This window comes from Artemia sp. Qi Xiang Cuo, chromosome 17, assembly GCF_049724085.1.
Source record: "Artemia sp. Qi Xiang Cuo chromosome 17, ASM4972408v1, whole genome shotgun sequence".
Lineage (NCBI taxonomy): Eukaryota > Metazoa > Arthropoda > Branchiopoda > Anostraca > Artemiidae > Artemia > Artemia sp. Qi Xiang Cuo.
Window position 1 is genome coordinate 38,872,743 of NC_142810.1, and position 14,896 is coordinate 38,887,638.

General features: G+C 32.7%; 1 protein-coding gene across 1 annotated transcript in view; it reads right to left on the reverse strand.

Annotated features, from left to right (window-relative positions):
• Positions 1–9,649: 9,649 nt before the first annotated feature.
• LOC148942182 (guanylate cyclase 32E-like) overlaps positions 9,650–14,896 on the reverse strand; it is a 183,862-nt gene continuing 178,615 nt past the window's right edge. Inside the window, exons 13-14 of the mRNA XM_089103247.1 lie at positions 12,778–12,968; positions 9,650–10,070 (exon numbers count right to left, since the gene is read on the reverse strand). Of these exons, the coding sequence (XP_088959373.1) occupies positions 9,804–10,070; positions 12,778–12,968 (458 nt within the window). The 3' untranslated portion in view covers positions 9,650–9,803. The remainder of the gene's footprint in view (positions 10,071–12,777; positions 12,969–14,896) is intronic.

Sequence of the window (14,896 nt, forward strand, 5' to 3'; positions counted from 1 at the left end):
TTGTTACTTACTTACAAATATTTTTTATAATTTCTTGAATGAAATTTCCTTATTGTGTCTATCCATGAGTTGACTTCAATAAAGAAATTTTTACTTACTGTGAATTTTTTCATAATTTCTTGAATTAAATGTATTTATCGCTGAGCTAAGAGAACATTTTTTTTGATAAAGAGAAAAAAAAGATACTTACTTGCGATTTTTTCAAAATTTATCGAATGAAGTATATGTACTGTATCTCCAAGAGGTGAAACTAATAAATAGTTTGTTACTTACTTACAAATATTTTTCATAATTTCTTGAATGAAATTTCCGTATTGTGTATCCAAGAGTTGACTTCAAGAAAGAAATGGTTACTTACTGAAATTTTTTCATAATTTCATGAATTTAATTTCTACACAGTATATCTAACTCGTGAAAAAAATAAAGTTTGTTACTTACTAAAAATTCTGTCATAATTTCTTGAACGAAATGTCTTTTTTGTTTATACAACAGGTGAATTAAGGAAAGAATTTGCTACTTAGACTGAGAATTTTTCACAATTTATTGAATTTAATTTCTACGTCGTATATCTAACTAGTGAAAACAATAAAGTTTGTTACTTAATTATAATTTTATCATAATTTCTTGACCGAAATGTTTTTTTTTGTTTATCCAACAGGTTAATTCAAGAAAGAATTTACTACTTAGACTGATAATTTTTTCATAATTTCTTGAATTTAATTTCTACGTCGTATATCTAACTTGTGAAAAAAATAAAGAGCTTGTTAATTAATTAGAATTTTGTCATAATTTCTTGAACGAAATGTCTTTTTTGTTTGTCCAACAGGTAAATTCAAGAAAGAATTTGGTACTTAGTTACAATTTTTTTCATAATTTCTTGAATGAAATTTCCGTATTGCGTATCCAAGAGTTGAATTCAAGAAAGAAATTGTTACTTACTTAGAATTTTTTAATAATTTCATGAATTACATTTCTACATCCTTTAGCTAAGTGAAAATTGTTTGTGATAAAGAGAAAAAAAAAAGTTACTTACTTGCGATTTTTTCATAATTTCTTGAATGAAGTATCTGTACTGTATATCCAGGAGGTGAAATCAATAAAGAGTTTGTTACTTACTTACAAATATTTTCATAATTTCTTGAATGAAATTTGCATATTTTGTATCCAAGAGAATTTGATACTTACTTAAAATTTTTGATAAGTCATTAAATGTAATTTTTGTAATGTGTGTCCATGAGGTAACATGAGTTTGTTACCTATTTACAATTCTATCATAATTTCTTGAATGAAATTTAAGTATTGTGTATCCAATAGGTGAAAACAATAAAGACTTTATTACTTACTTGTGATTTTATTATGATCTCTTGAATTAAATATCTGTATTGTTTCCAGGAAGTGAATTCAAGAAAGCTATTTTTACTTAGTTACAATTTCTTCATAATTTAATGAAATGAATTAAACTATTCTAAATAGTAAAGATAGGTTAACCTTAAAGATATTTAATACTTAAACTTATTAACATATTTTTGAAAGAATTTGCTACTTACTTACAATTTTTGATAATTTCTTAAATGATATTTCTGTATTGTGTATCCATGAGGTAACTTCAAGAAAGAGTTTGTTGCTTACTTAGAATTTCGTCATAATTTCTTGAATGAAATGTCTTTTTTTATTTATACAGGAGGCAAATTCAAGAAAGAATTTGTTATCATGTGTCTGACAATAGATGTATACAAATACCTATTCTTACATCTCCGACGTTTTATTATACATTCTAAACGTTTGATATGCTAGCTTACTCTAAAAATAACCAACACATAACAATGTAATGCATAATATATTTTTAATGAAATAATGCTATGTAGAATATTAATACAAAAAAATATCATGATACATTATTAATATCAATGATTAACTTTGAACATTTTGAATCTGCTCCATAAAATAGTTCACCATGTTCTCTCTTGATATTATAGCTATTGTCTTCTATTAGTTCGTAATCATTAGAATAATTATTATTCCATTTTGATTCATAGACAATTTTTACTGGTGTCTCATCAACAGGCTCAATATGATTTTTGTCTTTGGTATTATTTGGTTCAATGACTGTTTGATCAATGGCAGTAACGTTTGCTGATGCTTTGTTTTTCATCGATTCATCTTTGTATTCCATCGTGATATTTTCTGACAAAGCCCTTTTTATTTTTCTGGCAGTTTCACTGTCTATTATCACCTTATTTTTACACAGGTAACAGTTTCGGCACGCAGACAAGATATGGCTTACGATATTAATAGAAGAGTATGCTTTTCTTTTATTGATCTTCCGTTGAATGCTAATACCCGACAGGTGACTATTGGATGTATCAGTAGGTAATGTGTTACCTGCAACGGTAGCAAGGAGTTGTCCTCTATCATCAATGATCATTTTTATGTTGGCATTCTCTTTGAGTGCAATCATCTCTGGATATCTCAATCTTGCATAAACACCAACATAAGAGTTGAATTTTTTCGTTATTCCAAAGAAATTTAATTCCTTACTGTCATGACAATGCATGCATACATTTCCAATAGTGCTATCACTTGTACTTGTTTCAAAGTTTAAATACTTCTCTTTGTCAGCATTCAATACTAAAATAATTTTGCTATGTAAACACACTTTATTAAAAGGCTCCATCTTCAATTTTTTTTTTATATATATGACTTATGTGTTTATCGTCCCACTGCGTAAAAAATACTGATTTAATACATGCAATAGATTAGGTAGTTTTAATAACCGGTTATAGAATACCAGTGGGAAAGTCACATCGTGTCTCCGACCAAACACAGAGCGCAATTGTTAGAACTGTAAGTATATTTCGACATTTTAAGTTATGTACAAAAAGAAAAAAATAAATAAAGTTGAAAAATTTCGAAGTTTTAAAAAAGTTTGAATTAAACAATTTTAGGATATCGAATGTCTTTACTGAAAAGAAGAAAAATCATACGGAATCCGGCATCTGGGTCTCAATCCCCTTAAATCTATTTTAAAAGATAAAAATACTACTTATGTAACAAAACTATTTCATTTTTAATGACTAGCTATAAAAGAAAAATCACAAGGAATAAGGAAACTGAGTCTCTCAATCACCGTCAACCTATTTTAAAATATAGAAAAACTACTTATTTATCACATAAAGTTATTTTTTAATGAACACCAAGTAAAGAACAAACACACGTAATTAGGCAACTGAGTCTCTCAATCCCCGTAAAGATCTTTTAAAATATTCAATATCTAATTATATAACAAACAAATTTCGTTTTTAACGAGCATCAAGTAAAGAAAAATCACACGGAATTGGTCGACTGAGTCTATCAATCCCCTTAAAGCTCATTTAAAAGATAGAAAATCTACTTATATAACAAGAAATATTCGATTTTAAATAAAATCAAGAAAAGAAAAAACACACGGACTAAGGCAACTGAGTCTCTCAACCCCCGTAAAGCTCTTTTAAAAGATAAAAAAACTACTTATTTAACCCAAAATTTTCATTTTTAATGACACACAAGTAATTAAAAATCAAACGGAATAAGGCAACTAAGTCTCTCAATCCCCGTAAAGCTCTTATAAAATATAAAAAAAAATAATAATTAAAAACAAAAAATTTCGTTTTTAATGACAACAAAGTAAATAAAAATCACACGGAATTAGGCATTTGAGTCTCTCAATCCCCGTAAAGCTCTTTTAAAAGATACAAAAACTACTTATTTAACACAAAAATTTAGTTTTTAATGACCAACAAGTAAGTAAAAATTACACAGAATTAGGCATCTGAGTCTCTCAATCCCCTTAAAGCTCTTTTAAAAGATACAAAAACTAATTATTTAACACAAAAATTTCTTTTTTAATGACCATCAAGTAAAGAAAAATCACAGGGAATTAGGCAACTGAGTCTCTCAAACCCAGTAAAGCTCTTTTAAGATATAAAAAAACTACTTATTTAAAAAAAAATTTTTGTTTTTAATTACCATAAATTAAATAAAATCACACGGAATTATGCAACTGAATCTCTCAATCCACTTAAAGATCTTTTAAAATATACAAAAACTAATTATTTAACAACAAAATTTCTTTTTTAATGACCATCACCTAAAGAAAAATAACACGGAATTAGACGACTGAGTCTCTCAATCCCAGTAAAGCTCTTTTAAAAGATACACAAACTAATTATTTAAAACACATATTTAGCTTTTAATGGCCCTCAATTAAAGAAAAATCACAGGGAATTATTCAACTGACTCTCTCAATCCCCGTAAAGCTCTTTTAAAAGATACAAAAACTACTTATTTAACATAAAAATTTCGTTTTTAATTACCATCAAGTAAAGAAAATCCCACGGAATTAGGCTACAGAGTCTCTCAAATCCCGTAAAGCTCTTTTAAAAAATACAAAAACTACTTATTTAAAAAAAAAATTAATTTTTTAATGACAACCAATTAAAGAAAAACAATGCTGAATTAGGCAACTGAGTCTATCCGTCCACGTAAAGATCTTTTAAAAGATACAAAAACTACTTATTTAACATAAAAATTTAGTTTTTAATGACCATCATGTAAATAAAAATCATACGGAATTAGGCATCTGTGTCTCTCAAACCCCGTAAAGTTCTTTTAAAAGATACAAAAACTACTTATTTAACACAAAGAACCCCCATGTAACTGAACTCCTGTATAACTGAAACCCTGTACAACTGAACCTCCGTGCTAAATTTCATTACGTTTAATATCTAGCCACCAAATGCTCCAAGCCTCAGAAGAAAAAGGGATTTTGAAAACAGGGAGCCCGATTTTCGAAAAAAGGGATCCCCCTCGTGCAACTGAATCCCCCTTGTAACTGAACCCGTGTATAACCAAAACCCCCGTGCAACTGTATCCCCTTTAACTGAACCCTCGTGCAAGTCACCCCTCTATGCAACCCATCCCTCTCAGAACAACTTTCAGCCATTTCTTTTTAAATAGACAATATTTTTCAAACGTTACTTATGTATTATACAGATCACATCGGCGAGGTAAAGCTAGGTCAAGTCACAATGTTATTCTATCGTTACTTTTCAATTAATCTATTGAATACTTTCTAGCAATGTCTCCTGTAAACGTCAAATCTATTAAGTCTCTGAGCTTATTCTTTGTATTGTTGACACAAATGCTCCAAGCCTCAGAAGAAAAAGGGATTTTGAAAACAGGGAGCCCGATTTTCGAAAAAAAGGGATACCCCCGTGCAACTGAATCCCCTTGTAACTGAACCCGTGTATAACCGAAACCCCCGTGCAACTGTATCCCCTTTAACTGAACCCTCGTGCAAGTCACCCCTCCATGCAACCCATCCCGCTCAAAACACTTTTCAGCCATTTCTTTTTAAATTGACAATATTTTTCAAACGTTACTTATGTATTATACAGATCACATCGGCGAGGTAAAGCTAGGTCAAGTCACAATGTCAAACCTTCGAAATACATTTACGCAAATATCTTTTCAGAAAAAACAAAATTGCAAATCTCGTAAACTAAAGAAGTAATTACCCTTTTCAAATGCATTAGTCCTTCTATTAATGAACCCATGAAACGAAACCTGTCTTATAGCATCACAGCATAATTAAAATTGAAAGGCAGTGTGGGGAAATTTTATCGGTTTTTTTTTAAATTATTTTATTTTTTTACTTACAAGTTTTTTTTTTTTTTTTTTTAGAAAAAAGACCAAAACATTTTTGAATATTTCAATTCAAAACAAATTATAAAAAAAAACGACACACAAAAAATAGATTTCATAATAAAAAAAAACATGTATATACCTTGAACTTTGAAATCGCGCCATTCCCAGAGTGTAAAGACCTATAGACCTGTTTGCACGGGGGCGTACGCAAAATAACTTTGAACTTTGAAATTGCGTCATTCCCCTGGCAAAGAGTGTGATGACCTGTAGGCCGCAAATAAAACAGGATGGAACATAAAGTGCGCAAAATAGTACCTTGCAATCTACTGATAACCTTTTTGTTCAGCGTAGTTGATTTCCAGATAGAAAATATGTTTTTGAGGAGAAAATACCCCTACAACCCTCGGGGCAAGGGTTTTAAGTTATGCCCTGGAGGCATAAATGGTTTGTATAGAAGGCATTGTCGCAGAAACTTCAAGAAAGCCTCATTCAATTGGAAATTCAAAGGGCTAGTGCTCTTTTTAATAGTCGAAAGTGATTGGAGGGCAACTAACCCCCGTCTCACGCCCATTTTTTCATAGGTAGCGCGCTAGCGCTGCCTAAGTAGAGAACGTAGTAGAGAACGTTGTTTAGACCAGGGCACTTCGTATCGAAGGAGTTATCGTGGGAACTTCGAAAGGGGCTCATTTGATTGAAAATAGAAAGGGCTGATGCTCTTTTTAATAGTCGAAAGTTATTGGAGGGCAACTAATCCCCCTTCCATTACCACCCTACCTCCCCTAACCACCCATTTGCCCATTATGTTTAAAAACAAAATTTTTCCATGAGATTAAATCAAAATTCACTGTGATATTGCTAATTCCAAATAAGGCATCTCAGCAGTATCCCAAGAACGACTGAGGGTATCATGTTCAAACTTTCGGGGCTACTTTTGCTCTTAAAATTTAACCAAATCAAAATAGCGTAAGTGTATCCATGTTATCAAAGAAAGTAAACAGATTTTTTTTACGAATGGTATCAAGTTTTCCATTTCAGGTCAACTAGAGGAGGTATGAAACTAAATTAGACACTACTATTTGTGTCCAGATTTTTAAAGGGTGTATGTTGTAAAAAACGGAAATTAAAATAAATAGCCGAGTCAAATACAAAACGAGCAGAAATTAACATAAGTTGGGCGCAAAACCCCTATTCCTTCCCAAGGCCAGAAAAAAATTTGCAATTTACTGAAAAAATACAAATGAATGTGCATTGTCAGTTTAATATACATATACTGATATTTAGTAATCAAAATGTTAATATAATTTGATTTAATAAATTTATAAAAGTATAAACATTTATATATTTTTCAGTAAAGTTCAAATTTTGTTCTGGCCTTGGGAAGGCATAGGGGTTTTGCGCCCAACTTATGTTAATTTCTGCTCGTTTTGAGTTTGACTCGGTTATTAATTGTAATTTATGTTCGTTTTGAACTAATTATATTTATCGATATTGATTTAGTATCGCTTCACGATGGCGAGATTGTTTGATTTTAGTTTTGCCCGTTTTTGGTTATATGGAGTTTTTTATCTTTCTTTTAGAAATTTACTTCATGGAAAGTTTTTTTTTAATTCATTTCCCTAGAAAGCGGGATTGAACCACATTTCTCAAATAACTTACTGTTTTTAGATACGGTCAGTCAGTCGGGTACTGAAAAAAAAAATCCTTAGATAATTTCTCTAGAAAAGATCTAGCAAAGCCCCCTCTGTTTTCCGGAGCACCCACACTTCAGAACTATACTTGATCACTATCATCACTGTAATTTCAAATATTCTATTCTTGGTTCGCCGACTTATCTTCCTATTCTTCTAAACTTTTTTCAACTGCGAAAAGACACTCTGAGCCTTACTATTCTACTTTTGACATTTTCACTGGACCCACCGTCTTTACTCATAATATTACCTAGGTAAGTGAAGCTGTCCAATTGTTTCATCTTCTCATTACCCCACATCACCTCTTTACTTTTGCTTATTTATAGCTATATCGACTTAAGCTGCTTGACATAAATTTTCAAGTCTATTCTTGCACCCTGAACTCGTAAAACCTTTTAAAGCTGTTCATTCTTTTTGCTAATATTTTCATCTAAGATGCTTAAATTATCGGCATAATCTAAGTCCAGAAGATTTTTGATTCCCTGTTTGATTCGGTTTCCTTCCATTACCTTTTCTGTGCTTCTTAGGACAAAGCCAAGACATCAAGAAACAACAGACATTAGACATCCGAAACAGCAGATGCAAAATGGGGAGCATCAAAATCCGTGTGAACGCCTCAATCTCATTAGCGCTCAGGGGTGGATCAGATGCCCAAGATGTACGAGGTGAATTTTCCCATTGTTAAAACAAGTTATGCAATTTTAGATCTCGCTAAAGGATATAAATGAAGAAGGGCAGAGGATAGCGCTGCTTCACTCAAATAATGAAATAAAATGCTAGGCGAATGGCTTACCAGCCCAAGAAAAATCGTGGACTCAAGGCAAGCATGCATTATGGCTCCTTAGGACTTTAAAACAAAGTGGTCTGATTTCTATGAAGTATTAGATAGACTAGAATTTAATATAAATAGAATTACAGTGGTGTGGCTCTCAGAAACTCTGGGATCACAGATAATGACTTGGTAGATGAAGCAGCTAATGCTGGGGTATCACTGGCATACCATGGACCTCAACCATTCATTCCCATCTTTTCAAGGTGCTGAAAGTAGCAATAAAGAGATGGAGCAATGAGAGACCAAGCATAATTGGCATTAACGGGTGGAAGGTAGAGAAACAGAGAAGTGATTTCAAAGTTGACTAAACCCCACGGTGACTAAACATTTTACGAGTGAAAAGTTCTGAAACACGAATAGTTACTGAAGTCGTTATGGGTGGCATCAAAAAGAAGGATTCCTCCAGGGATAGGAACGATACCCTTTTCGTGGAAAAACCTGTACCTACCTGCTCCTGGCCATTTGCCCATTGAAAATGAATCTTTATCACCTACAAGCTAAGGACTGAGAGAATTTTTAATGAAATGAAACCCCGCCTCTATTTGTGTCATTTAAGGACAGTCTACCTTCATCCTCGTAGGTATGAAATTTCTATGGCGGGGGGGGGGGGGTTAAAATTCAAAAAAAAAAAATAAAAAAAAAATGAAAATACATTGAGAGTATAGAGAATTATATGAAGAAGCCTCAAAGTCTCAAGATTTTGTTCGGGAAAGGGGGTGGACCCTAATATCTCCCACCCCGCATGGACGTAATTCAATAATTATTAATCTTTTGGCATACAAGTCTGCCTGATTCTGACTCCAACTAATTTTTCCTTTCATATTAATATTTAAAACTTTTGATTTGAAAAGTTTCCAAGAGAACTTTTTTATGCTAAACTAACTTCTTATTCATTGTCAATTCCAAAGGAGTAGTTTTCAACAGCATTTATTACTCGAAGCTAATTACCCATAGTGTTATTAAAAAACAAATGCACGCCCCAGAAGCTCATGTTGTAATATTCCAACCCAACCCCTAAAGTATATTAATGATACAATTTTTGTTTTGTTTAATACTTAGATAACAAAGCTGTAAAATTTATGCCAGACATCAATTTGTTCGTATACTTGGTAAAATTGTCGGTATTCCTAACTATTTTACGAGTTTTCATCTTTTAGAGCATTTGGAGCAGTGGCAGATCCAGTGGGAGGGGGATGCCCCCCCCTAACGTTGTCTAAAGAAGTGTAATTTACTTAATTAACCCAAGTTTGCGTTAATTAAACTTGCTCCTAACGCAAGTTTATCGGACCAACCTATTTTGCACCCAAACCCCTAAAAGAAATCCTGGATCCGCCCTTCATTTGGAACCAGTTAAATTTTGGGATTATGTTTGTAGCCTACTGGTGCTGGTTTATCATTTTTCCTTACATTTCAGTGTTGTACCCAATAAAAAGCTACATGGTAGAAGACGCATTGTCGATGTGAACTATTTGATCACATCTATGTTATTAATAATTCAAGGCTGCGTGCACTATTTTTTACGCAAATTGCAAGCGACAAACAAGCGTTTCTAAGCTATAACGCTTAAAATATTCACCGAGGGAACATTGATTCTTCATTCACGGACAAACTATCTCACCGTGTTTGGATCCCCTCCGAAGGCAGCCAATAGTGCGACGATACATCTCTGGAGTCGTGCCAAGTGAAACTTCATCACGTGACGCCAAGCTGTCACGGCGAGAGCAAAAAATGTATTCGGAGTTAGGTTCTCTTGGAGCCAAGCGGAGAGCGGTTGGATGTTTTGGTGGAAGGACTAAATGGTGAATCCTTTCTATTGTTGGTGGAGTCTCCTCTGTGAGCCAGTATGTTCTCATTTTTCCTTTTCCCTAAAAATTGCTCAGTTATTTAGTTTTTTCTTTATTATCCTTTTGTACAAACATTCAAATTAAAATAAATAGCTATTCTACCGCTGCTATAATTTGTCAGCATTTAGTATATTTATTCCCCCTCCCACAAATGACACGGTAACGAAAACTCTGGCAACACATTTACAAACATACATTACTACACTAGAATGCCATACAATAGCCCCAGATTGCCCTCGATTAAACTATCTTCCTTAGAAATAACAAAAAAAATATTGAGGTGTATAGCGCCACATTTTTTTTCAAGCCGAGTCTTGCAACCAGAATAGGAACCTCGATAATCCAGGTCTCCTAAAATTTCATTGATCTTAATCCTACACAGCTACTATTTTGAAAACCTTCAAATGATCTTCCTCAATAGCAGCGGTTTTGCTGTTGGGATAATTGTCAACGAAGAGTGTCTTGGCGTAGGATTCAGACACAACGACCAATACTAAAAAAACAAAAAAGGAACGAAAATAAACACACCTATGTTTTACCAACAGTAAAATAACAGTAAAATAACGGTAAAAAAAACAGTAAAATAACGGTGGTATATAGAACTTAAAGAGGAACTGTCGGGTGCATTAGGATATCCAATTTTTTCAGATAAATAATTTTTCCCCTTTTCGTAAACTCCCTTTTCCTCGTATTTCTTTCGCAATTCCCTTTTTTTCCTGATGTTAGAAAAATCAGTAGGTTTCAAATTCGTGAGAGTGAATTATCCTTTCGTTGTATCATGGCTGACTTGAGAAAATACCAGCGGAGGGTCATTTAAAGGATTTCTTACAATCAGCGTTTCTTTAAATTTGAGTTATTTGTTTGATTGGTCAAACACACACCCTCAGATCAAGTTTCTTAGTAAGTAAGTAAATTTTCAGTTGAGTTTCTTTCGTATAAGCAGCGATTCAATACATTAAGCTGTTTACACATTTCAAGAGCTTATTCTTGCCTTATTCTTACAATCTTACAATTCTTACAAGGATTTCTTACACGTTTCTTTTAATTTGAGTTATTTATTTGATTGGTCAAACACACACCCTCAGATCAAGTTTCTGAGTAAGTTAGTAAATTTTCAGTTGAGTTTCTTTAGTATAAGCAACGATTCAATAGATGTAAGATGTTTTCATATTTCAAGAGCTTATTATTGCCTTATTCTTTGGCTTGGATAAGGAAGATATTATAGTTCATTAGGTGGTCTGAGAGACTAGACCCAAGGTTTTGTATTGTATACCTAAGTATACTTCGTGATATGTGTACTTTGGTACTTATAATTTAGTACACCCAAAGTATACCTCGGTAAAGGGGACTCCAAAGGGCTACTAGGTTAAGGTCTTATCGATCTTTCGTTTCCAGGTATGATAACCTGCTCGGTTGTATCCGCGTACGTACACCCCCGATCTAAAAAGCTTCGAGCCACGGTAGTCGGGAGTAGTATTGATTTCTACCGATGTTTAGTACTAGTTATTGGGTGTGACTCCGATTCCAAGATCTAGGCTACAGGGACTAGTTTATAACCGTAGCCTATAACTATTCTCATTCAAATAGTAGCGTTTTTCAACCTCGCACCGGTACCCAAACACATTTCTATTCGAACAGGAGCCATTCCAAAAAAAATATATAATCCTGAACATTTAAAAGAGCTAAGAAGGCAGACGTGTGTTTTTTCAGGGTGATTTTTACTTGTACAAGTTCCATTTTGGAAATGCTGTTAATTTATCCGTCAGCATTTAAACGAGAAAGACCAGTAAGTTACACTGTGTAGCTGAATAATATGGCTTGAATAATTAGGTATATAATACGTAGATAATGTTAGGTAATCTTTTAGCAAGAAAACTGAAACATTTTGTCTCCATTTATGGCTGCTCTCCACTACTTACTTTTAAAGTTAATTTCCCCTATTAACAAGCAATTCTGCGAGAAGCCTACAGTTTTACCTTGCACCGAACAACAAGATACTTATACCATTTGGGTTTATAAATTTTTGATAATACATCATGGTTAATATGGTTAATATTACATATGGCATAATAACTATGCAAACCATAATACATTATGGTTTGCATAAGTTTTTCTTAGAGAATGATTTAAACTTGGTTAAAAATCGAAAAGCTCCTATTGTTTCAAGTTTCTCATGTGTTTTCGGCGTATTTTTCAATCTAAAAGAAATAATGCAGAGCAAATTTCAAAAATATAATTGAATAGATGGATAAATATGAATATTTACTATCAAATGATAGCAGAATTGCTATCTTTTGTTGAAACACAAAACCGTAAGACACCAAAAAATAACATACCCATCACAAGGTTAAATAACGTACCCAGCATAACGTCAGTCAATATTAAACATTAGCCGAACAAGCCTCTGTAAATACTACCAGTATATAGTGGAACACAGGTGTAATAATTCCTTCCTTATTTTTGAAAAAGTATGATTATTACCCTTTCCTTTTGGCCACAGTCACAGCACCACAGCAGTATATATATGTATATACATATATATATATATATATATATATATATATATATATATATATATATATATATATATATATATATATATATATATATATATATATATATATATATATATATATATATATATATATATATATATATATATATATATATATATATATATATATACATATGTATATATATAAAATAAGATTGGTGACTAAAAAATAACCTTAATTTCCACTAGTCCTCTCTCAACGAAAGAATAGCCTCCAAGTCGATCAAGAAAGCTTTTGGTTGTTGGCGATATGTGAATTCTAAGGGGCTCTCCAGTTGATTCCATTCTTGAAGCTGTGTTTACTGTGTCTCCAAACAAACAGTACCGAGGCATCTTCAAACCGACCACACCAGCAACACATGAACCTGAAATAGATACATTCTACTTAGTAAACCACAAATGAGAATTATGCCATAAGTTTTAGGAAAGTAGGTATACTTCTTTGTTTTAAATTTCTTTTTATTGGTGTCACACTAGTTAAGAGCTAGATTAGTATTAAGAAAAGCAGGGGATAAAAAAGAAAAAAGACCACGTATACGGCACAGGCGCTCTTTTTTGTGAAACCACCCATTGTGTCTTTTCGTCAAAAGTGACTCTTTCATTTTTAGTAATTTTTGAAGCAAATTTAAGAAGAAATAAAAAATGAGCTTTTATAAATGAATCCATGATTTTGCTGCGCAGAGCTAGAAGTTGTTTTGTTTGTTTTATACTCACGAACTTGAGTTTTCTCTATTATCTGTATAAGATACTGTTTCTATCTTTCTCTTTAACAAAAATACTGGTTAAGATCTAGCTTATAAATTCAAAAAAACAAAAGTCGAACCATCTCAGAATTTTGAGAACTTGACATACAGCAAGGGCACTTATAACAGTAGAAATACACAAGCAATTTCTAAAACACAGATATTGAGTTTGCTCTATTGTCTTTTTAAGATACGGTTTCTGTTTTTTCTTTAAATAAGAAAAAAAACTCGTCAAAATCTATTTAAAGAAATTAATCAGACACTTCATGATGACAAAGTGTAATTTAGGAGCGACACGGCTCAATAGTAACCGAAACTCTAAAAAACGGAATTTCAGTACCAACAGATATATCAAAAGAATTGGCTTGTTATGCTAATTCCAAATACGTAAAATAAGTTAAGTTTAAAGGTGCCCACCAAGAGTTGTAAACCTAAGAGAATATACGTAATGTTCATCGAAGGGAGGAAACACCCCCTAAGGCCTAAACAATCTTACTGAACATCACAACCGCAGATTAAGCTTATCAGAGAGCCCTACTGTAGAGGTTTCAAGCTCCTACTTGCAAAAATGTGGCATTTTATATTTTTAGTTAGGAGAAAGATTACAGATGGGTGTTTATTTTTTTTTTTTTTTTCCAGGGGTTATCGTACCGACCCAGTGGTCGATCCGAGAATATCGAGAAAGGAATAATTTGAACGGAAATCAAAAGATCTTTTGCCCAAAAAGATTGAAAGGCAATCAGGCCCCCTCCCACGCCCATTTTTCCCTAAAATCTTACGATTTAAATTTTGAGAATGCCATTTTGTTTAGCATAGTTAAAAGGCCTAATAACTATGCCTTTGGAGACAACATGACCCCTACAGCCCCTACGGGAAAGGTCTTTCAGTTATAAAATTTGACCATTGTTTACGTATAGTATTTGCTATTAGGAATTATGCATACAGTTTTAGACGGGGGGGGGGGAATTTTCCCCTGACCTTTTTTCCATGGGGAGAATTTTTCATGGGGAGGGAATTTTCCAAAAGGTAAAATTTTAAGGGAAAATTTCACACTGGGGGAATTTGCCAAAATTCCAATACGAAATTCTTTTTATATGTCTACCTTTCTCTTTTCCGACTCAATTTTACGCTTGGCGATGTTAAGGGTAATTGTCTGGGGTAAATTTTCAGTCTAGAGGATATATCCGTGGGGAAGAGAGATTTTCCCGTGGAAAAGAAGCCAGATTTCCTGGCATTATTTAAAAAACGATCAGAAAAAAAACAAAAAAAAACAAGGTTTTTCAACTGAAAGTAAAGAGCAGTATTAAAAGCTAAAACGAACAGAAATTATTACGTATATGAAATGGGTTACCCCTCCACAACACCTCGCTCTTTAAGCTAAGGTTTGAATTTTGTCCCAATTCTTTAAGAACGACTCCTGAGACACAAGGGTTGTTTAATTAGAACAATAAGAAGCTTTTTTTTAAAGTGCTAAAAAAAAATTTGCGCTAAGCCAAAATTAAGGCTCTTAACTAATTTTCTCAGACTTTTGATCCATCTAGATCTTTTTT